At 38.5% G+C, this 15,887-nt stretch overlaps 1 protein-coding gene across 1 annotated transcript in view; it reads right to left on the reverse strand.

Moving 5' to 3' along the window:
- Positions 1-14,097: 14,097 nt before the first annotated feature.
- LOC136251625 (mucin-5AC-like) overlaps positions 14,098-15,887 on the reverse strand; it is a 33,115-nt gene continuing 31,325 nt past the window's right edge. The window contains exon 5 of the mRNA XM_066044082.1: positions 14,098-14,663. Coding sequence (XP_065900154.1) covers positions 14,230-14,663 — 434 coding nt within the window. The 3' untranslated portion in view covers positions 14,098-14,229. The remainder of the gene's footprint in view (positions 14,664-15,887) is intronic.

Raw genomic sequence — 15,887 nt, forward strand, 5'->3', positions numbered from 1 at the left:
GACCTCTTCTAGCTGGTCTCTCTACAGGGTGATTTGTTTCTAGCTGAACTCTCTACAGGTGATTTGTTTGCAGCTAAACTCTCTACATGGTGGTTTGTTTGTAGCAGAACTCTCTACATGATGGTTTCTTTGTAGCTGAACTCTCCATAAGGTGACTTCGTCTAGCTGAACTCTCTACAGGGTGATTTGTTTGCAGCTGAACTCTCTACATGATGGTTCCTTTGTAGCTGAACTCTCTACAAGGTGACTTTGTCCAGCTGATCTCTCTACGGGGTGATTTGTTTCTAGCTGAACTCTCTGCAGGTGATTTGTTTGCAGCTGAACTCTCTACATGATGGTTCCTTTGTAGCTGAACTCTCTACAAGGTGACTTTGTCCAGCTGATCTCTCTACGGGGTGATTTGTTTCTAGCTGAACTCTCTGCAGGTGATTTGTTTGCAGCTAAATTCTCTACATGGTGGTTTCTTTGTAGCTGAACTCCCTACATGATGGTTTCTTTGTAGCTGAACTCTCTACAAGGTAACTTCTTCTCTACAGGGTGATTTGTTGTAGTTGAATTCTCTACAAGGTGGTTTGTTTGAGGCTGAACTCTCTACATGGCGGTTTCTTTGTAGCTGAACTCTCTACAGAGTGATTTGTTTGCAGCTGAACTCTCTACATAATGGTTTCTTTGTAACTGAACACTCTACAAGGTGACTTCTTCTAGCTGATCTTTCTACAGGGTGAATTGTTGTAGCTGAACTATCTATAAGGTAACTTCTTCTAGCTGATCTCTCTACAGGGTGATTTGTTTGTAACTGAACTCTCTGCATGATGGTTTCTTTGTAGCTGAACTCTCTTCAAGGTGACTTCTTCTAGCTGATCCCTCTACAGGGGGATTTACTTGTAGCTGAACTCTCTACAAGTGATTTATTTGCAGCTGAACTCTTTATGTGGTGGTTTCTTTGTAGCTGAACTCTCTACAAGGTGACCTCTTTTAGCTGATCTCTCTACAGGGTGATTTGTTTCTAGCTGAACTCTCTACAGGTAATTTTTTGCAGCTAAACACTCTACATGGTGGTTTCTTTGTAGCTGAACTCTGTACATGATGGTTTCTTTGTAGCTGAACTCTTTACAAGGTGACTTCTTCTAGATGAACTCTCTATGGGGTAATTTCTTTGTAGCTGAACTCTCTATATGATGGTTTCTTTGTAACTGAACTCTCTACAAGGTAACTTCTTCTAGCTGATCTTTCTACTGGGTGATTTGTTTGCAGCTGAAATCTCTACATGGTGGTTTCTTTGTTGCTGAACTCTCTACAAGGTGAATTCTTCTACCTGATCTCTCTACAGGGTAATTTGTTTGTAACTGAACTCTGTACAAGTGCATTTTTGTGGGTGATCTCACTGCAGGTTGATTTGTTTGCAGCTGAACTCACTAAAGGGTGATTTTGCTTGTAGCTGAACTCCTTGCATTGTGTCTAGTTTCTAGCTGATCTCTCTACAGGGTGATTTGTTTGTAGCTGATCTCTCTACAAGTTTAATTGTGTGTAGCTGATCTCTCTGCAGGTTGATTAATTTGTAGCCGATCTCTCTACAAGGTAATTTGTTTGTAACTGAACTGTCTATAAGGTGATTTATTTGTAGCTGATCTCTCTGCAGGTTGATTTGTTTTAGCTGAACTCTCTACAGGGTGATTTACTTGTAGCTGAACCCCTTACATTGTGTCTAGTTTCTAGCTGATCTCTCTACAGGGTGATTTGTGTGTGGCTGATCTTTCTACAGGTTGATTTGTTTGTAGACGATCTCTCTACAAGGTAATTTGTTTGTAGCTGAACTCTGTACAAGGTGCTTTTTTGTAGGTGATCTCACTGCAGGTTGATTGTTTTGTAGCTGAACTCACTAAAGGGTGATTTGCTTGTAGCTGAACTCCTTACATTGTGTCTAGTTTCTAGCTGATCTCTCTACAGGGTGATTTGTTTGTAGCTAATCTCTCTACAAGTTGATTTGAGTGTAGCTGATCTCTCTGCAGGTTGATTAATTTGTAGCCGATCTCTCTACAAGGTAATTTGTTTGTAGCTGAACTCTCTATAAGGTGATTCGTTTGCAGCTGAACTCTCTACATGGTGGTTTCTTTGTTGCTGAACTCTCTACAGGGTGTTTTGCTTGTAGCTGAACTCTCTACAGGGTGATTTGTTTCTAGCTGATCTCTCTACAGGGTGATTTTTGTAGCTGACCTCTCTTCAGGGTGATTTTTTTCTAGCTGATTGCTCTACAGGTTGATTTGTTTGTAGATGAACTCTCTAAAGGGTAATTTGCTTGTAGCTGAACTCCTTACTTTGTGTCTAGTTTGTAGCTGATCTCTCTACAGGGTGATTTGTTTGTAGCTGATCTCTATACAAGTTGATTTGTGTGTAGCTGATCTCTCTGCAGGGTTATTTGTTTGTAGTTGATCTCTCTACAAGGTAATTTGTTTGTAGCTGAGCTATCTATATGGTGATTTGTATGTAGCTGATCTCTCTGCAGATTGATTTGTTTTAGCTGAACTCTCTACAGGGTGATTTGTTTCTAGCTTATCTCTCTACAGGTTGATTTGTGTGTAACTGATCTCTCTACAAGCTGATTTGTTTGTAGCTGATCACTCTGCAGGTTGATTTGTTTCTAGATGATCTCTCTACAGGTTGATTTGTTTGTAGCTGAGCTCTCTGCAAAGTGTTTTGTTTGTAGTTGATCTCTCTACAAGGTGATTTTTTGTAACTGACCTCTCTTCAGGGTGATTTGTTTCTAGCTGATATCTCTACAGGGTGATTTTTTGTAACTGACCTCTCTTCAGGGTGATTTGTTTCTAGCTGATTGCTCTACAGGTTGGTTTGTTTGTAGCTGAACTCTCTACAGGGTGATTTGCTTGTAGTTGAACTCCTTACATTGTGTCTAGTTTGTAGCTGATCTCTCTACAGGGTGATTTGTTTGTAGCTGATCTCTATACAAGTTGAATTGTGTATAGCTGATCTCTCTGCAGGTTGATTTGTTTGTAGCCGATCTCTCTACAAGGTAATTTGTTTGTAGCTGAACTATCTAAAAGGTGATTTGTTTGTAGCTGATCTCTCTGCAGGTTGATTTGTTTTAGCTGAACTCTCTACAGGGTGATTTATTTGTAGCTGAACTCCTTACATTGTGTGTAGTTTGTAGCTGATGTCTCTACAGGGTGATTTTTTTGTAGCTGAACTCTCTACAGGGTGATTGCTTGTAGCTGAACTCCTTACATTGTGTCTAGTTTCTAGCTGATGTCTCTACAGGGTGATTTTTTGTAGCTGAATTCTCTACAGGGTGATTTGTTTCTAGCTTATCTCTCTACAGGTAGATTTGTTCATTGCTGATTGCTCTAAAGGTTGATTTGTTGCAGCTGAACACCCTGCAAAGTGTTTTGTTTGTAGCTGATCACTCTAAAGGGTACTTTGTTTGTAGCTGAACTCTCTCCACAGTGACTTGTGTGTAGCTGAATTCTGTGTAACTGAATTCTCTAGAGAGTGACTTAATTGTAGCTGAATTCTCTACACAGTGCATGACTTGTTTATAGCTGAACTTTCTTCAGTGTGACTTGTAATGTTCTGAATCTCTATAGTGATATATTTGCATAACTCTCCACATGGTGACTGTCTTCTTGCTGAACTGTCTATAAGATTAACTGTTTGCAGCTGAACTCCCTACAGAATAACTTGTGATGTAATAAAATTCTATAATGGAATAAATAAATTAGCCGAATGCTCTATTAGGGTGACTGTTCTATTAGAGTATCTCGATCTCGCATTTGCTACACGGAGTTGGCTTTCGAATCATAACTCAGTGGTTTGTAATCCGATTCTTCTGTACTACTGCAAGGACTTTCTATGAAGATTATTCCAGCTATACACCGATTTTCAGCTCATTGCTCTAAGCGGTTTGCCTAGTAGGCGTGAAAACTAATACTTTTTTATTCATAAAAATCGATCGCGTAATTGTGACACAGATTGGGTTTTGTGTCATATCTCCGTGGTCTTTATCTCGATTCCTTTCAAACCACCAAAAGGCACTCCTACGATGGTTACTCCATCTACATAGCAATTTTCAGCTCATTCCATGAAGCGGTTTACCCTGTAGGCGTGACAACAAATCGATCTTGTTTTACGCGAATAATCGGTCATAACTCCTGAACCATTCATCGGATTTGTACCAAATTTGATGCTAGGATTCGCCTTTGGACTCCCTTTCTGTGTGCCAAATTTCAAGGCGATCGGAGTACGCGTTTGCTTGTTATAGCAATTTTTGCAAGTGTGCGAAAAGACGAAGAAGAAGAAGTAGAAAAAAACGAAGAAAAAAAAACGAAACTTTGGCAGCTCGTATCTCGGAAATGGCTGGAGCGATTTCCTTCAAATTTGGAATGTAGACTCCCTTGGCTGGCGGGCAACTGTGTAGCAAATTTGGTTCCAATCAGATAAGTGATCACCGAGATACAAATGTGTGAAAATGACGTTTTCGTTCTTCCTGTCAATATACTCACGGGTGTGGCGCGCCAGCTTCTTGGGCCGCACGACACACTACCGTGTGTCTTGATGGTTTAATATTAGTTGTGTATAGAATTCGCCAAACTTCTATCTGCCAACTTACTTGGTATACTGATTCAGCAAACTTTATAGTCACATTAAACTTTTGTTATTTACACACAGTAACAGAATGTTAAAACTAAGCTTTCTCATTTGTTGTGTGCGTGCGCGTGCGCGTGCGTGCGTGCGAGTGAGCGTGTGCGTGCGTGCGTGCGTGCGTGCGTTCGCGTGAGCGTGTGCGTGTGCGTATGTGTGTGTGTGCGTGTGTGTGGAGGAAGGAGGTGGGGGGTGAATATCAGGCGTGGTTCTAAAGGAGTTTCACCGGTTTCTGGAAAATACAGTGGATCCTCACTAATCCGAACAGCTCTGTTCTCAAGTTGAGAAAAGTCTGTTCAGATTAGTGAATTCGTTCGGATTAGTGAACCATTGATTATATACAAAGCAGCTCAACTACTCTAATATAACACACACTAGTTGACAAAATACTCTAATAGAACAGTCACTTCTACTGTTCGGATTAGTGAGCATTCGGATTACTGGAGTTCAGATTAGTGAGGATCCACTGTAGTCAGCTTTTTTAAATCAAAAAAATAATTAAAACAGCAAGTGAAATTTAAATCTAAAACGATGTGTATATTACTAATTTCTAATCATCAAACTACATGAGCTGCTTCTCTCCAGCACAAGATTACTTTTTCCGAGCCTTGAATGTGTTCAGTGTCTCTAAAAATTAAGCTATGTGACTTCTGCAACTCTTCAATAGTGCATCAAATCTTTTTGTATAGACTCAGAGTGGTAAGACTTAACTGTGAAACGATTTATTAGTGTGTTTTTGTTCTACTTAGCTAAAAGAGCTGTAATCAAAATGTCTCAGAATGGCCCCACCCCTGATTGGCTTTTCTGCTTTTGAGATGGAAAACTGTCAGCAAATTGTCTAGAACAGCTCATAGTGAACATTCACCAACAAGGTGAGTACTGTACAAGGAACAAAAATGAATGATCATACAACTGTAAAATGGGGTCACAAATACTCATATTGCAGAGAGTGCACATACTAATTAGTATCATATAATACAGTAGTTGCTCAAGAAGCCAGTTCAGATACTGCTCAAACAATGCAATAATCATGTATACATAATATTAATGCTTAATGTTTCCATGATGTTTTCATAATAAGGATGGAATTACATGCCAGGTAAGGCTGTCTACATAACAAGTTTGAGCAAAATAATTACAGTCAGTTCCAATGACTAAAAGCTTTCTTCACTTTGTCACCTACACACTTTACAAAAATGTAACATAGTCAAATTATCACTCTCAAGAGCATATGTATAGTTTGCTACCAATATTGGTGAAAACTTGGTAACTGAAGCTTAACAACTGCATGTATTTAGCATCTTAGAGATAGCACAACAACACACACTTGGTCTGAGTGCATACACTCTGTACCAGTTTCCTTTAACTAATAGCACCATTATATTTTGCACTCCCTAGAAATAATCCAATTGCTTGATCAAATACTTTACGGCAATGAATTGATTGTGCCAACTTGCTAGTGGAAGGCTCACGATGCAAAATATATGGAATCCAGAAAACACTGCTTGGTGTGGGTTTAGAGCATGAACCAACTTGCAATTTATATATAACAAAATCAATCTACTGGGTGTAGGTGTAGAATATGAACCAGTGTGCTTATAGAATGAACTATATGTAGTGACATCAAATTAATCATTTCACAGTTCATTAAAGAGCTTGCCAGGTTTAAGACCTTGCAAGACTATATAGTTATTCCCCCTCAATTGCTTTATCCAGTTATTCACTGTACCATGATACAATGTTTATTGCCCCTCAATTGCTTTATCCAGTTATTCACTGTACCATGATACAATGTTTATTACCTTCCCAACTATTTTGCCCGTTCCATACCCACAACAGTAATGTCCAGTAGATATTTGCATGAGTGTTTAATATTTTGATTTTGTGGGAAATGTTAGTATTTTTAAAGTAGACAATGATATGTGTACAGAAAGGATGGGGTGTCTATATAGCTGAGCAACTATTATGTGGGAAATGTTATGTGGTTAGCATTTTTAAAGTAGACAATGATAAGTGTTCAAGAAGGATGGAGTGTCTGAGCAACTATTAGGCATCCTGTGCTTGTACATTATACTAAGCATCCTGTACTTGTACATTATACAGATCGGTATAATATTTTGTAGTACGCAGGTGATAGCGTGGTCCATTACATCCTGGGTGTGTGCACTGTACTACAGCCACTGTGTGAATCTACCAAGTGCACACCACCCAAGCAGAGACAAATATAACAGTCAGTCACTGGACATTTACCATCCAAATAGTCTGCATATCTGACCATAACTCAGTGTGCTCAGACATAATGTCCAAAAGAAAAAAGATGGTGCCTAAGGAATACAAGTTTGGTTTATGGCTTGTACTGCTAATCATAACTACGTACCACTTGGTTGCTAGGAGACACTATATTCTTACAACCCAAAGGGGGTGGCCATGAATGTACTAGGCCTACTCACATTCAATTAGCAACAGTTGTTAGCTCACAACAATCACCAATTGATACAAGTGTTAATGGAATTGATTTAACAAGTACATTCTGACTTTAATTGATTGAAATGTCCTACCTTGTCCTACCACGACCGATCAAGCCTGCACATTATAGGACATTGTAGTGGGTCTACTGCTGAACATTATATTTGTCTCTGCACCCAATTCAAGGTGTTGCCATACTAATTAGAATATTAGCATATGGTGAACATTTATTTACTTCAGGAAATTCAGTAACTTCAATCTTGTTTCCTCGTTTTGATTTCAGATATGATTTTACATCACCATGGCACATGTATGGTAACACCATCAATAGTATGGCTTCTTCTGGTACTACACTAACACCAATAAGACTCATGACATTTGGATGGTTGAACTTTTGAGCTATAGTACACTCCTTAATAAATTCTTTAGTTTTACTTGATGACAGATCTGTGTTAAATAAAACAGGTAAAAGTGCATAACCTCCATTCATAACTGTAACTAACCAGCCACATATCAGTCAAGGATCTGATTATTGACTCACAGTAATTCATGACCAATTCAATTATTGGCAAGTGCTTGCTTTTCAGTAACTCACTGGTGCATACCTTTGTTGCATTTCTACAGATTATATGACAGTTGAAGAAAGATGTGGAGTCATTTTAAATTAGAGGTTAAAAGCCTGAAAGTATTTACAGTTACTTTAGACACTTTAGAGAATTATATATTGGCAGTGGTGTCCATTCTTGACAAATAAACAATACACTGTAAGTACATATATAAACTTTGATGGCTACAGATATAGGGGTATGTGTTACGTAGTTAAGTAGTTTTGGTTTCTGTTGTTTTGAATTTAGCTTTTTATTATTACTGTGTTGAATCTGTTTTACAGCAGTATGCATGCATGCAATAATATCTAGTATAGCTATTAATCCCCCAGCAACACTTTACTTTTCACCTCCCACCACATTAAAACGATCAAGATACTCTAATAGAACAGTCAAGTAACTACTCTATTAGAGTAATCAAGCTGAAAACTTTTGCCTATTATATTATTCATTTCAGGAGCGGCTCCAGGGGAGTTTCTGAGGTTTATGGAACCAGTCGATATATTCTAATAGTGCAGTCAATCACTCTAATAAAGTAGTCACAGTATTCAGAGCACCAGTGTAGCAAGCTATGTAACTAAATAAGGATTTTATGTACTTTATCAGTGATATTAATTAGTAGAGGGCAGTTATTCTCAACAGGCAGTTGCTTTTTTTTTGTCTTCACCAAAAATCTAGCTATGCTTTTGATTAGAAACCAGTCATCAAAAATCCTGGAGCTACTTATGCATTTTTATATATACTTTATTATTACACATTTTAGTTCTTATATCTGGATACAATAAATAAAATCCCTGTATAAACCAGACAAATAACGTCTCAGGATGTGACAAGTACTCAAGAGCAACACAGGAATTGACCACTTCTGTACTCACAGTTCTTGTAAGTTTATTTCTAATCTAATCCAAAACAGCCAAGCTGTAAAAAAAAGTGTGCGGCCCTCAAAAAGGCTATGATGAAAAAAGATGTGAAATCCAAGGTGGTGGCCAAGAAATGGCTGTGATGGTAGGTTAATGGTAAAAATTTTAATAACAACAATTCAGGTTAATTTGGTGCCGCTTGGTCTTGGCACAAAATTCACCTGAATTGTCATTATTAAACTTTTTACCATTAACCTACCATCACAGCCATTTCTTGGCCGCCACCTTGGATTTCACATCATTTTTCATCATAGCCTTTTTGAGAGCCGCACATTTTTTTTACAGCTTGGCTGTTTTGGATTAGATTTCATTTCTTTTTGTATTTGTATACCCCAAAGCCGGCCTATGGCCGGCTTTGGGACTTTTTTAACCTACTTTTTTTTCTTTACCACAGGAAGAAGAAAAGGTGAAGTAGATGTGCTTTAAATATTTTATCAATAAATGTACAAATTATATATATAATACATATATTGATTACAGAAATCTCCATGGTGGTTTCTTTGTAACTGAACACTCTACAAGGTGACTTCTTCTAGATGCTCTCTCTACAGGGTGAATCGTTTGTAGCTGAATGATCTACAAGGTAACTTCTTCTAGCTGATCTCCCTACAGGGTGATTTGTTTGTAGCTGAATTCTGTACAGGTGATTTGTTTGCAGCTGAGCTCTTTACAGAATGATTTCTTTGTAGCTGAACTCTCTACAAGGTAACTTCTTCTAACTGATCTTTCTACATGGCAATTTGTTTGTGGCTGAATTTTCTACAGGGTGATTTCTTTGCAGCTGAACTCTCTACATGGTGGTTTCTTTGTAGCTGAACTCTCTACAAGGTAACTTCTTCTAGCTGATCTCTCTACAGGGTATATTTGTTTGTAGCTGAATGATTTACAAGGTAACTTCTTCTAGCTGATCTCTCTACAGGGTGATTTGTTTGTAGCTGAACGATCTACAAGGTAACTTCTTCTAGCTGATCTCTCTACAGGGTGATTTGTTCGTAGCTGAATTCTGTACAGGTGATTTGTTTGCAGCTGAGCTCTTTACAGAATGGTTTCTTTGTAGCTGAACTCTCTAAAAGGTAACTTCTTCTAACTGATCTTTCTACGGGGCAATTTGTTTGTGGCTGAATTTTCTACAGGGTGATTTCTTTGCAGCTAAACTCTCTACATGGTGGTTTCTTTGTAGCTGAACTCTCGACAAGGTAATTTCTTCTCTCTACAGGGTGATTTATTGGTAGCTGAATTCTGTACAGGTGATTTGTTTGCAGCTGAGCCCTTTACAGAATGGTTTCTTTGTAGCTGAACTCTCTACAAGGTAACTTTTCTAGTTGATGTCTCTACAAGGTCACTAGTTTGTAGCTGAACTCTCTACATGGTGGTTTCTTTGTAACTAAACTTTCTACAAGGTGACTTCTTCTAGCTGATCTTTCTACAGGGTGATTTGTTTGTAGCTGAACTCTCTACAAAGTAACTTCTTCTAGCTGATCTCTCTACAGGGAGATTTGTTTGTAGCTGAACTCTCTACAGGTGATTTGTTTGAAGCTGAACTCTCTAAAATGATGGTTTCTTTGTAGCTGAACTCTCTACAAGGTAACTTCTTCTAGCTGATGTCTCTACAAGGTCACTAGTTTGTAGCTGAGCTCTCTACATGGTGGTTTCTTTATAACTGAACTCTCTACAATGTAACTTCTTCTAGCTGATCTCTCTACAGGGTGATTTGTTCGTAGCTGAATTCTGTACAGGTGATTTATTTGCAGCTGAGTTCTTTACCAAATGGTTTCTTTGTAGCTGAACTCTCTACAGGGTAACTTCTTCTAACTGATCTTTCTACAGGGTGATTTGTTTGTAGCTGAACTATCTACAAGGTAATTTCTTCTAGCTGATTTCTCTACAGGGTGATATATTTGTAGCTGAATTCTGTACAGGTGATTTGTTTGAAGCTGAGCCCTTTACAGAATGGTTTCTTTGTAGCTGAACTCTCTTCAAGGTAACTTTTCTAGCTGATGTCTCTGCAAGGTCACTAGCCTGTAGCTGAACTCTCTACATGGTGGTTTCTTTGTAACTGAACTTTCTACAAGGTGACTTCTTCTAGCTGATCTTTCTACAGGGTGATTTGTTTGAAGCTGAACTCTCTACAAGGAAACTTCTTCTAGCTGATCTCTCTACAGGGAGATTTGTTTGTAGCTGAACTCTCTACAGGTGATTTGTTTGCAGGTGAACTCTCTACATGATGGTTTCTTTGTAGCTGAACTCTCTACAAGGTAACTTCTGATAGCTGATCTATCTACAGGGAGATTTATTTGTAGCTGAACTCTCTACATGATGGTTTCTTTGTAGCTGAACTCTCTACAAGGTAACTTCTTCTATTGATCTCTCTACAGGGCAATTTATTTGTAGCTGAACTCTCTACATGGTGGTTTCTTTGTAGCTGAACTCTACAAGGTGATTTCTTCTAGCTGAACTATCTCTTTCAATAGTTGCATGAACTCCCTACAAGGTAACTTCTTCTAGCTGATCTCTCTACAGGGTGAATTGTTTGTAGCTGATCTCTCTACAGGGTGACTTGTTTGTAACTGATCTCTAAACAGGTTCCTTGTTTGTAGCTGATCTCTTGAATTCTCTTCAGGGTGACTGCTCTATTAGGATGACTGCTCTACTAGAGTATCTCGATCTCGCACTTGCTGCACCAAGTTGGATTTCGTGTTATAACTCCGTGACTTTAAGTCTGATTCTTCTACACCATTGATGAGCCTTACTAAGATGATTACTTCATCTGTACAAAGATTTTCAAAGCATTACCCTAAGTGGTTTGTCTGGTAGGCGTGGCAAGCAGTAGTTTTTTATTAGCTAATCTCGATTGCATAATTGTTACACACTGTTGGTTTTTTCGTTGTATTTTCCTGGTTTTTAGCTCGATTTCTTTCAAACCACAAAAGGTTTCAGGTTCAATAGTTAACCTAGTCACCCACCGATTTTCAGCTTCTTCCCATACGCGGTTTACCCTGTAGGCGTGACAACATATTGGTGTTATTTTTCGTGAATAATCGCTCATAACTCTTTGCCTGTTTATCGTATTCCAGCCAAAGTTGGTACAGAGATGCGCCTTTATACCCCCCTTCTGTGTGCCAAATTTCAAGGCGATCGGATATGGAGTTCGCGTTTTATAGCAGTTTTTGTAAGTGTGCGAAAAGAGGAAGAAAAATAAGAAGAAAAAAAACGAAGAAACTAAGCCAATTTTTGAAGTCGCATATCTCGGGAACGCTTGAAGCGATTTCGCTCAAATTTGGAATGTGGAGTACTGAAGGTGGAGGGAGTGTCCACAGCAAAAATCGTCTTGTTTCATCAAGGCAGCACAGAGCTACAGAGGTGCGAAAATTGCATTTTCGTTCTTCCTGTCAATATACTCACGGGTGTTACGCGCCGGCTTCTTGGGCCGCACGACACACTACCGTGTGTCTTGATTCCTTGTGGGTAGATCCAAGTGCTCCTATGATGTAGGTACCACTGAAACAGAGGTTTTCCACACTCTCTTAGTTTTTATCTAAAGGTCTGCATACTTGTCTCACTTTTCAACAGCCTTTTGCTGGATACAACTATCCCCAGGAATTGCTACATCAATTAACTTAGTAACATTATGTTGCTTATCCACTAACGTGGGTAAGTCAAAAGTAACAGTAAAATCCCACATTAATCTGCAGGCAGTCTGGCTTATGAACCCACCACTGACCAACAACATCAAACCATAAAACCCACCCAATTTCCAATTAATAAAGTGTACAACCTGGTCATGCCATTTCTTGTACTCAGTTTGGGCTATGCAAGAACATAACTAATAAGGTGATCAATTGTCTCATCTGCAGAATTACATAGGTGGTAAAATGGAGAATAGTCTAAGGGAAAGTTTTTTAGCCTTCATCACATTGGTAGCTAGTGCCTGTTCCTGAGCAGCAAATATCAGCCCTTCAGGTTCCTTTATAAACTTGACATGCTGTAACCAATGCCATGATTAACTTGGGGCAACACATCAGAACAAAACTGACTATTCAATGCTTTTCCCAGCCATGCAGACAGGTGGCGGTCTTCAGACTGAGACTTAAGCAACTGAGGTTTCTCAGTGGAAAACCACTCTCATGATGAAACCTGTTGAAGGTGTGGCTCCACTGACTTGCTCACATAATATCCCAAGTTGGTACACTTCTTCACCATTTAGTCTGAAACAGAAAGGAGTCCCCTACCTCCATAGGTCCTGTGGACATAAAGTCTATCAATGTCACTATCTATAATGAATGCTCTGCGTATATGTTAAAGCATAGCCGCGAGTGCTATATGAAAAATAAAGTACGAGGCGCGCGGCCGAGATGCTAATAAAGCACGAGGCGACGCCGAGTGCTTTATTAGCATCGAGGCCAAGCGCCGAGTACTTTATTTTTCGTATAGAACGAGCAAGGCTATGCTTTAAATGATTTATGGAACTTTCTAGTCGTGTAGCTTCACCATACACTAGGACTCGTAATTAACAAGCGTTGCACGAACTATTAGCAGCCTGAACGCACACAAACTAGTTTAACAAAGTAACTCACGCGTATTTCACCATAGTTTGGCATAGTAGACGTTCATCGCGTCTTTTGGCAGGTTTTGCTCACAACCCACAATCGATTCTATTGCGAGTCACATGGTGAAGTATTTCCGTGATATCTCCAGGAGTTGTCCGTTTACATTAACAAACGTAACAGCAACGTTACCTTCTCCCACCCATCATCGAAGCATTTAGGTATGTCTATAAAAGTAATCCAGTGGTAGAACTTGTATTGGCTGGGATGATTGATCACTCAGCGCGGCGAGACTATCAGCCTTCACTGGCTTGGGTGATTAGTCGTACTGGCGCGAGCCCCGTAGGCCATTAGCCTACACTAAGGCACGTGGGCAACTGTGCTTTATTGCCCACAAAGAGTGTTTTATTGTGAATAAAGCACTCTTTGTGGTCGATGAAACAGTTGGCCGGCTGAGGCTGAGAGTGTACACTTTTCCCTTTGATCTCGCCCACGCAAAGTTCTATAAACATGGTTAAGAGCTTTATCCAGCTTGTATATCTCTGCCTGAATCTAATTTCTCAACAAAGGTATTGCATATAAGAATTTATAGTTTGCATTATATTCTTGTTGTTTAAATGGCTATGGAGGATCTTACGTACTTGTTGGCTTATAAGCAGTAGCAAGAGTAAATAATGGAAGAGAGAGTATCCAACTGCCATACACTGCATCGAAATGCAGGGAAAAACTCTCATTAGTAACGTTGCATTTTACAGTTTGTGACACTTTAAAACAGATAGTATACTCCTTGTGATCATGTGAACACCGTCTTAACTATTATACACATTCCGGCAATTTTACATGTGTACCTGGAGCCACAGTGCCTGCTGGTCTTTATTTAATTTGAATTAGCAATAAATTAATTGGGATATGTAATAAAAACTATGTGTAATATGTTTTGCACGTGTGTGACAAAAACTCTCAACAACTGAGTCATACAAAAATACAAATACATAAAAGAAGTTACAGCATTTACAAGTGTACAAAGTTTACATCATTCAACTACACAGTTTGATAAGAAGGATTATCATCCAATACATTATCCCCTACTGATATTGGTACATATGATGGATTAGTGTCTGTTTTAATCATCTCCTCTGTACACACAACATAATCATAATCTTCTTTCTTTTTCTTTATCTCTGGGGTTGTTCCATATGATGGATTACAATCAACTACAACCTCATACTTGAGGTCATCATGCATGTTTAATGTGTTTCTGTTTGACTGATCAATTACATCATAAGCTGGGTTAGGAATGATTGCAACTCCACCAGTCACTGCTTTAGTACTAGTAGCTATACTGCCTCTAGTTGTACTATAAGTAGCTGATTTCTTTCTACAATACAACACAACTACTATTAGTAGTATAAGAGTGACTATCAATAGTAGAGTACACATGACTGCAATTCCAATGATCAGTCCAGTACTTGAGGCTGTACAAATACAAAAAAAACACATTACAATTCATTTAGCTACACAAGTGCAAACAACAAAGCCTAAAAGCCAATTATTGGCACAACACAGTAACAATGGTAGGTCAAATTTAATAGAATAGTTTTTAACCTCATGGTACTAAAATATACCATACATGTAAAAAGTTTTAAGGCAGAAAACATTCGTAGATGAGCAACTGTGGAAAGATTCAGAAGAAAATGTTTGTAGCTAGGCAGTTATCATAGCTAAATATTTGTAGCTGAAAGGTGATCTAGGAATTTTTTCCATCTCAAAATGTATTATACATATGGTATGTGATGTTAGGACAAAAATCACAATGCATATCATTTGCTGACTATAAGTCAAGAATTCTGTTACTGACAAACTGTACAATCGTGACCAACTAGTAACTCGCTGCTGCATTAGTATAGTATTTCTATAGGGTATACAACACACATGTGAAGCTGTTTTAAAATTAGATGTTACTCTAAAAGACTTGAAAGCATTCAAGAAAATTGCTTTATAAATGACATGCTACTTTAGAACATGTAAAGCACTTATACACTTGTAGTAGATGTCTTTAAGGGCTGAGATGACATAAAAAATTAACAAGGTACAGCCAACATAATTATTGACATCACTTCAGGTTTTTAAATCCTTGAAGATGCCATATTACGAGTGTCTAAGTGTCTTCAACAATGGTGTAGAAGCAGTGAGTTAGTACAGAAAGCTCCTATGGTAACTACAAAGGGTATTTCAGCAAGACCCTTCTTCAAAGATTAGAGAGGTCATGAGAAGCATGATAACAGTTAGTAATCTCGATTAATATATATTCGAGGCTTCACAGATGTGTGATAATTGCAGCAAATTTGTAGAGCCAATGTCAACGTAGCTGTCTAGGTCTGCAGAGCAAAAGCTACAAATATGCTCCTTTAGCTACTACGATGGTTATATTCCTTAAAGAGCTACAGAAAACAGGTGTAAAGAATTACCTGAAAGCAATTTCTTCATTACAAATGCATCACTTCGCTTGTGTTTACTGATGTGTTAAATAATTATTATTAATTTTCCACAAGAGGCTAATTGCAGTACTATGGATCTTAAGGTGGTTGTAAACAAGGTGTCCTATCAAGCCCAGCTGTCTTACCAATAAGACACCTGCTATCATGTCTCTTCATAAATAAGAGACCTCCATACATCAAAGCAAGTTCTACGTACCATCT

Source organism: Dysidea avara, chromosome 3, assembly GCF_963678975.1.
Source record: "Dysidea avara chromosome 3, odDysAvar1.4, whole genome shotgun sequence".
NCBI classification, from domain to species: Eukaryota; Metazoa; Porifera; class Demospongiae; order Dictyoceratida; family Dysideidae; genus Dysidea; species Dysidea avara.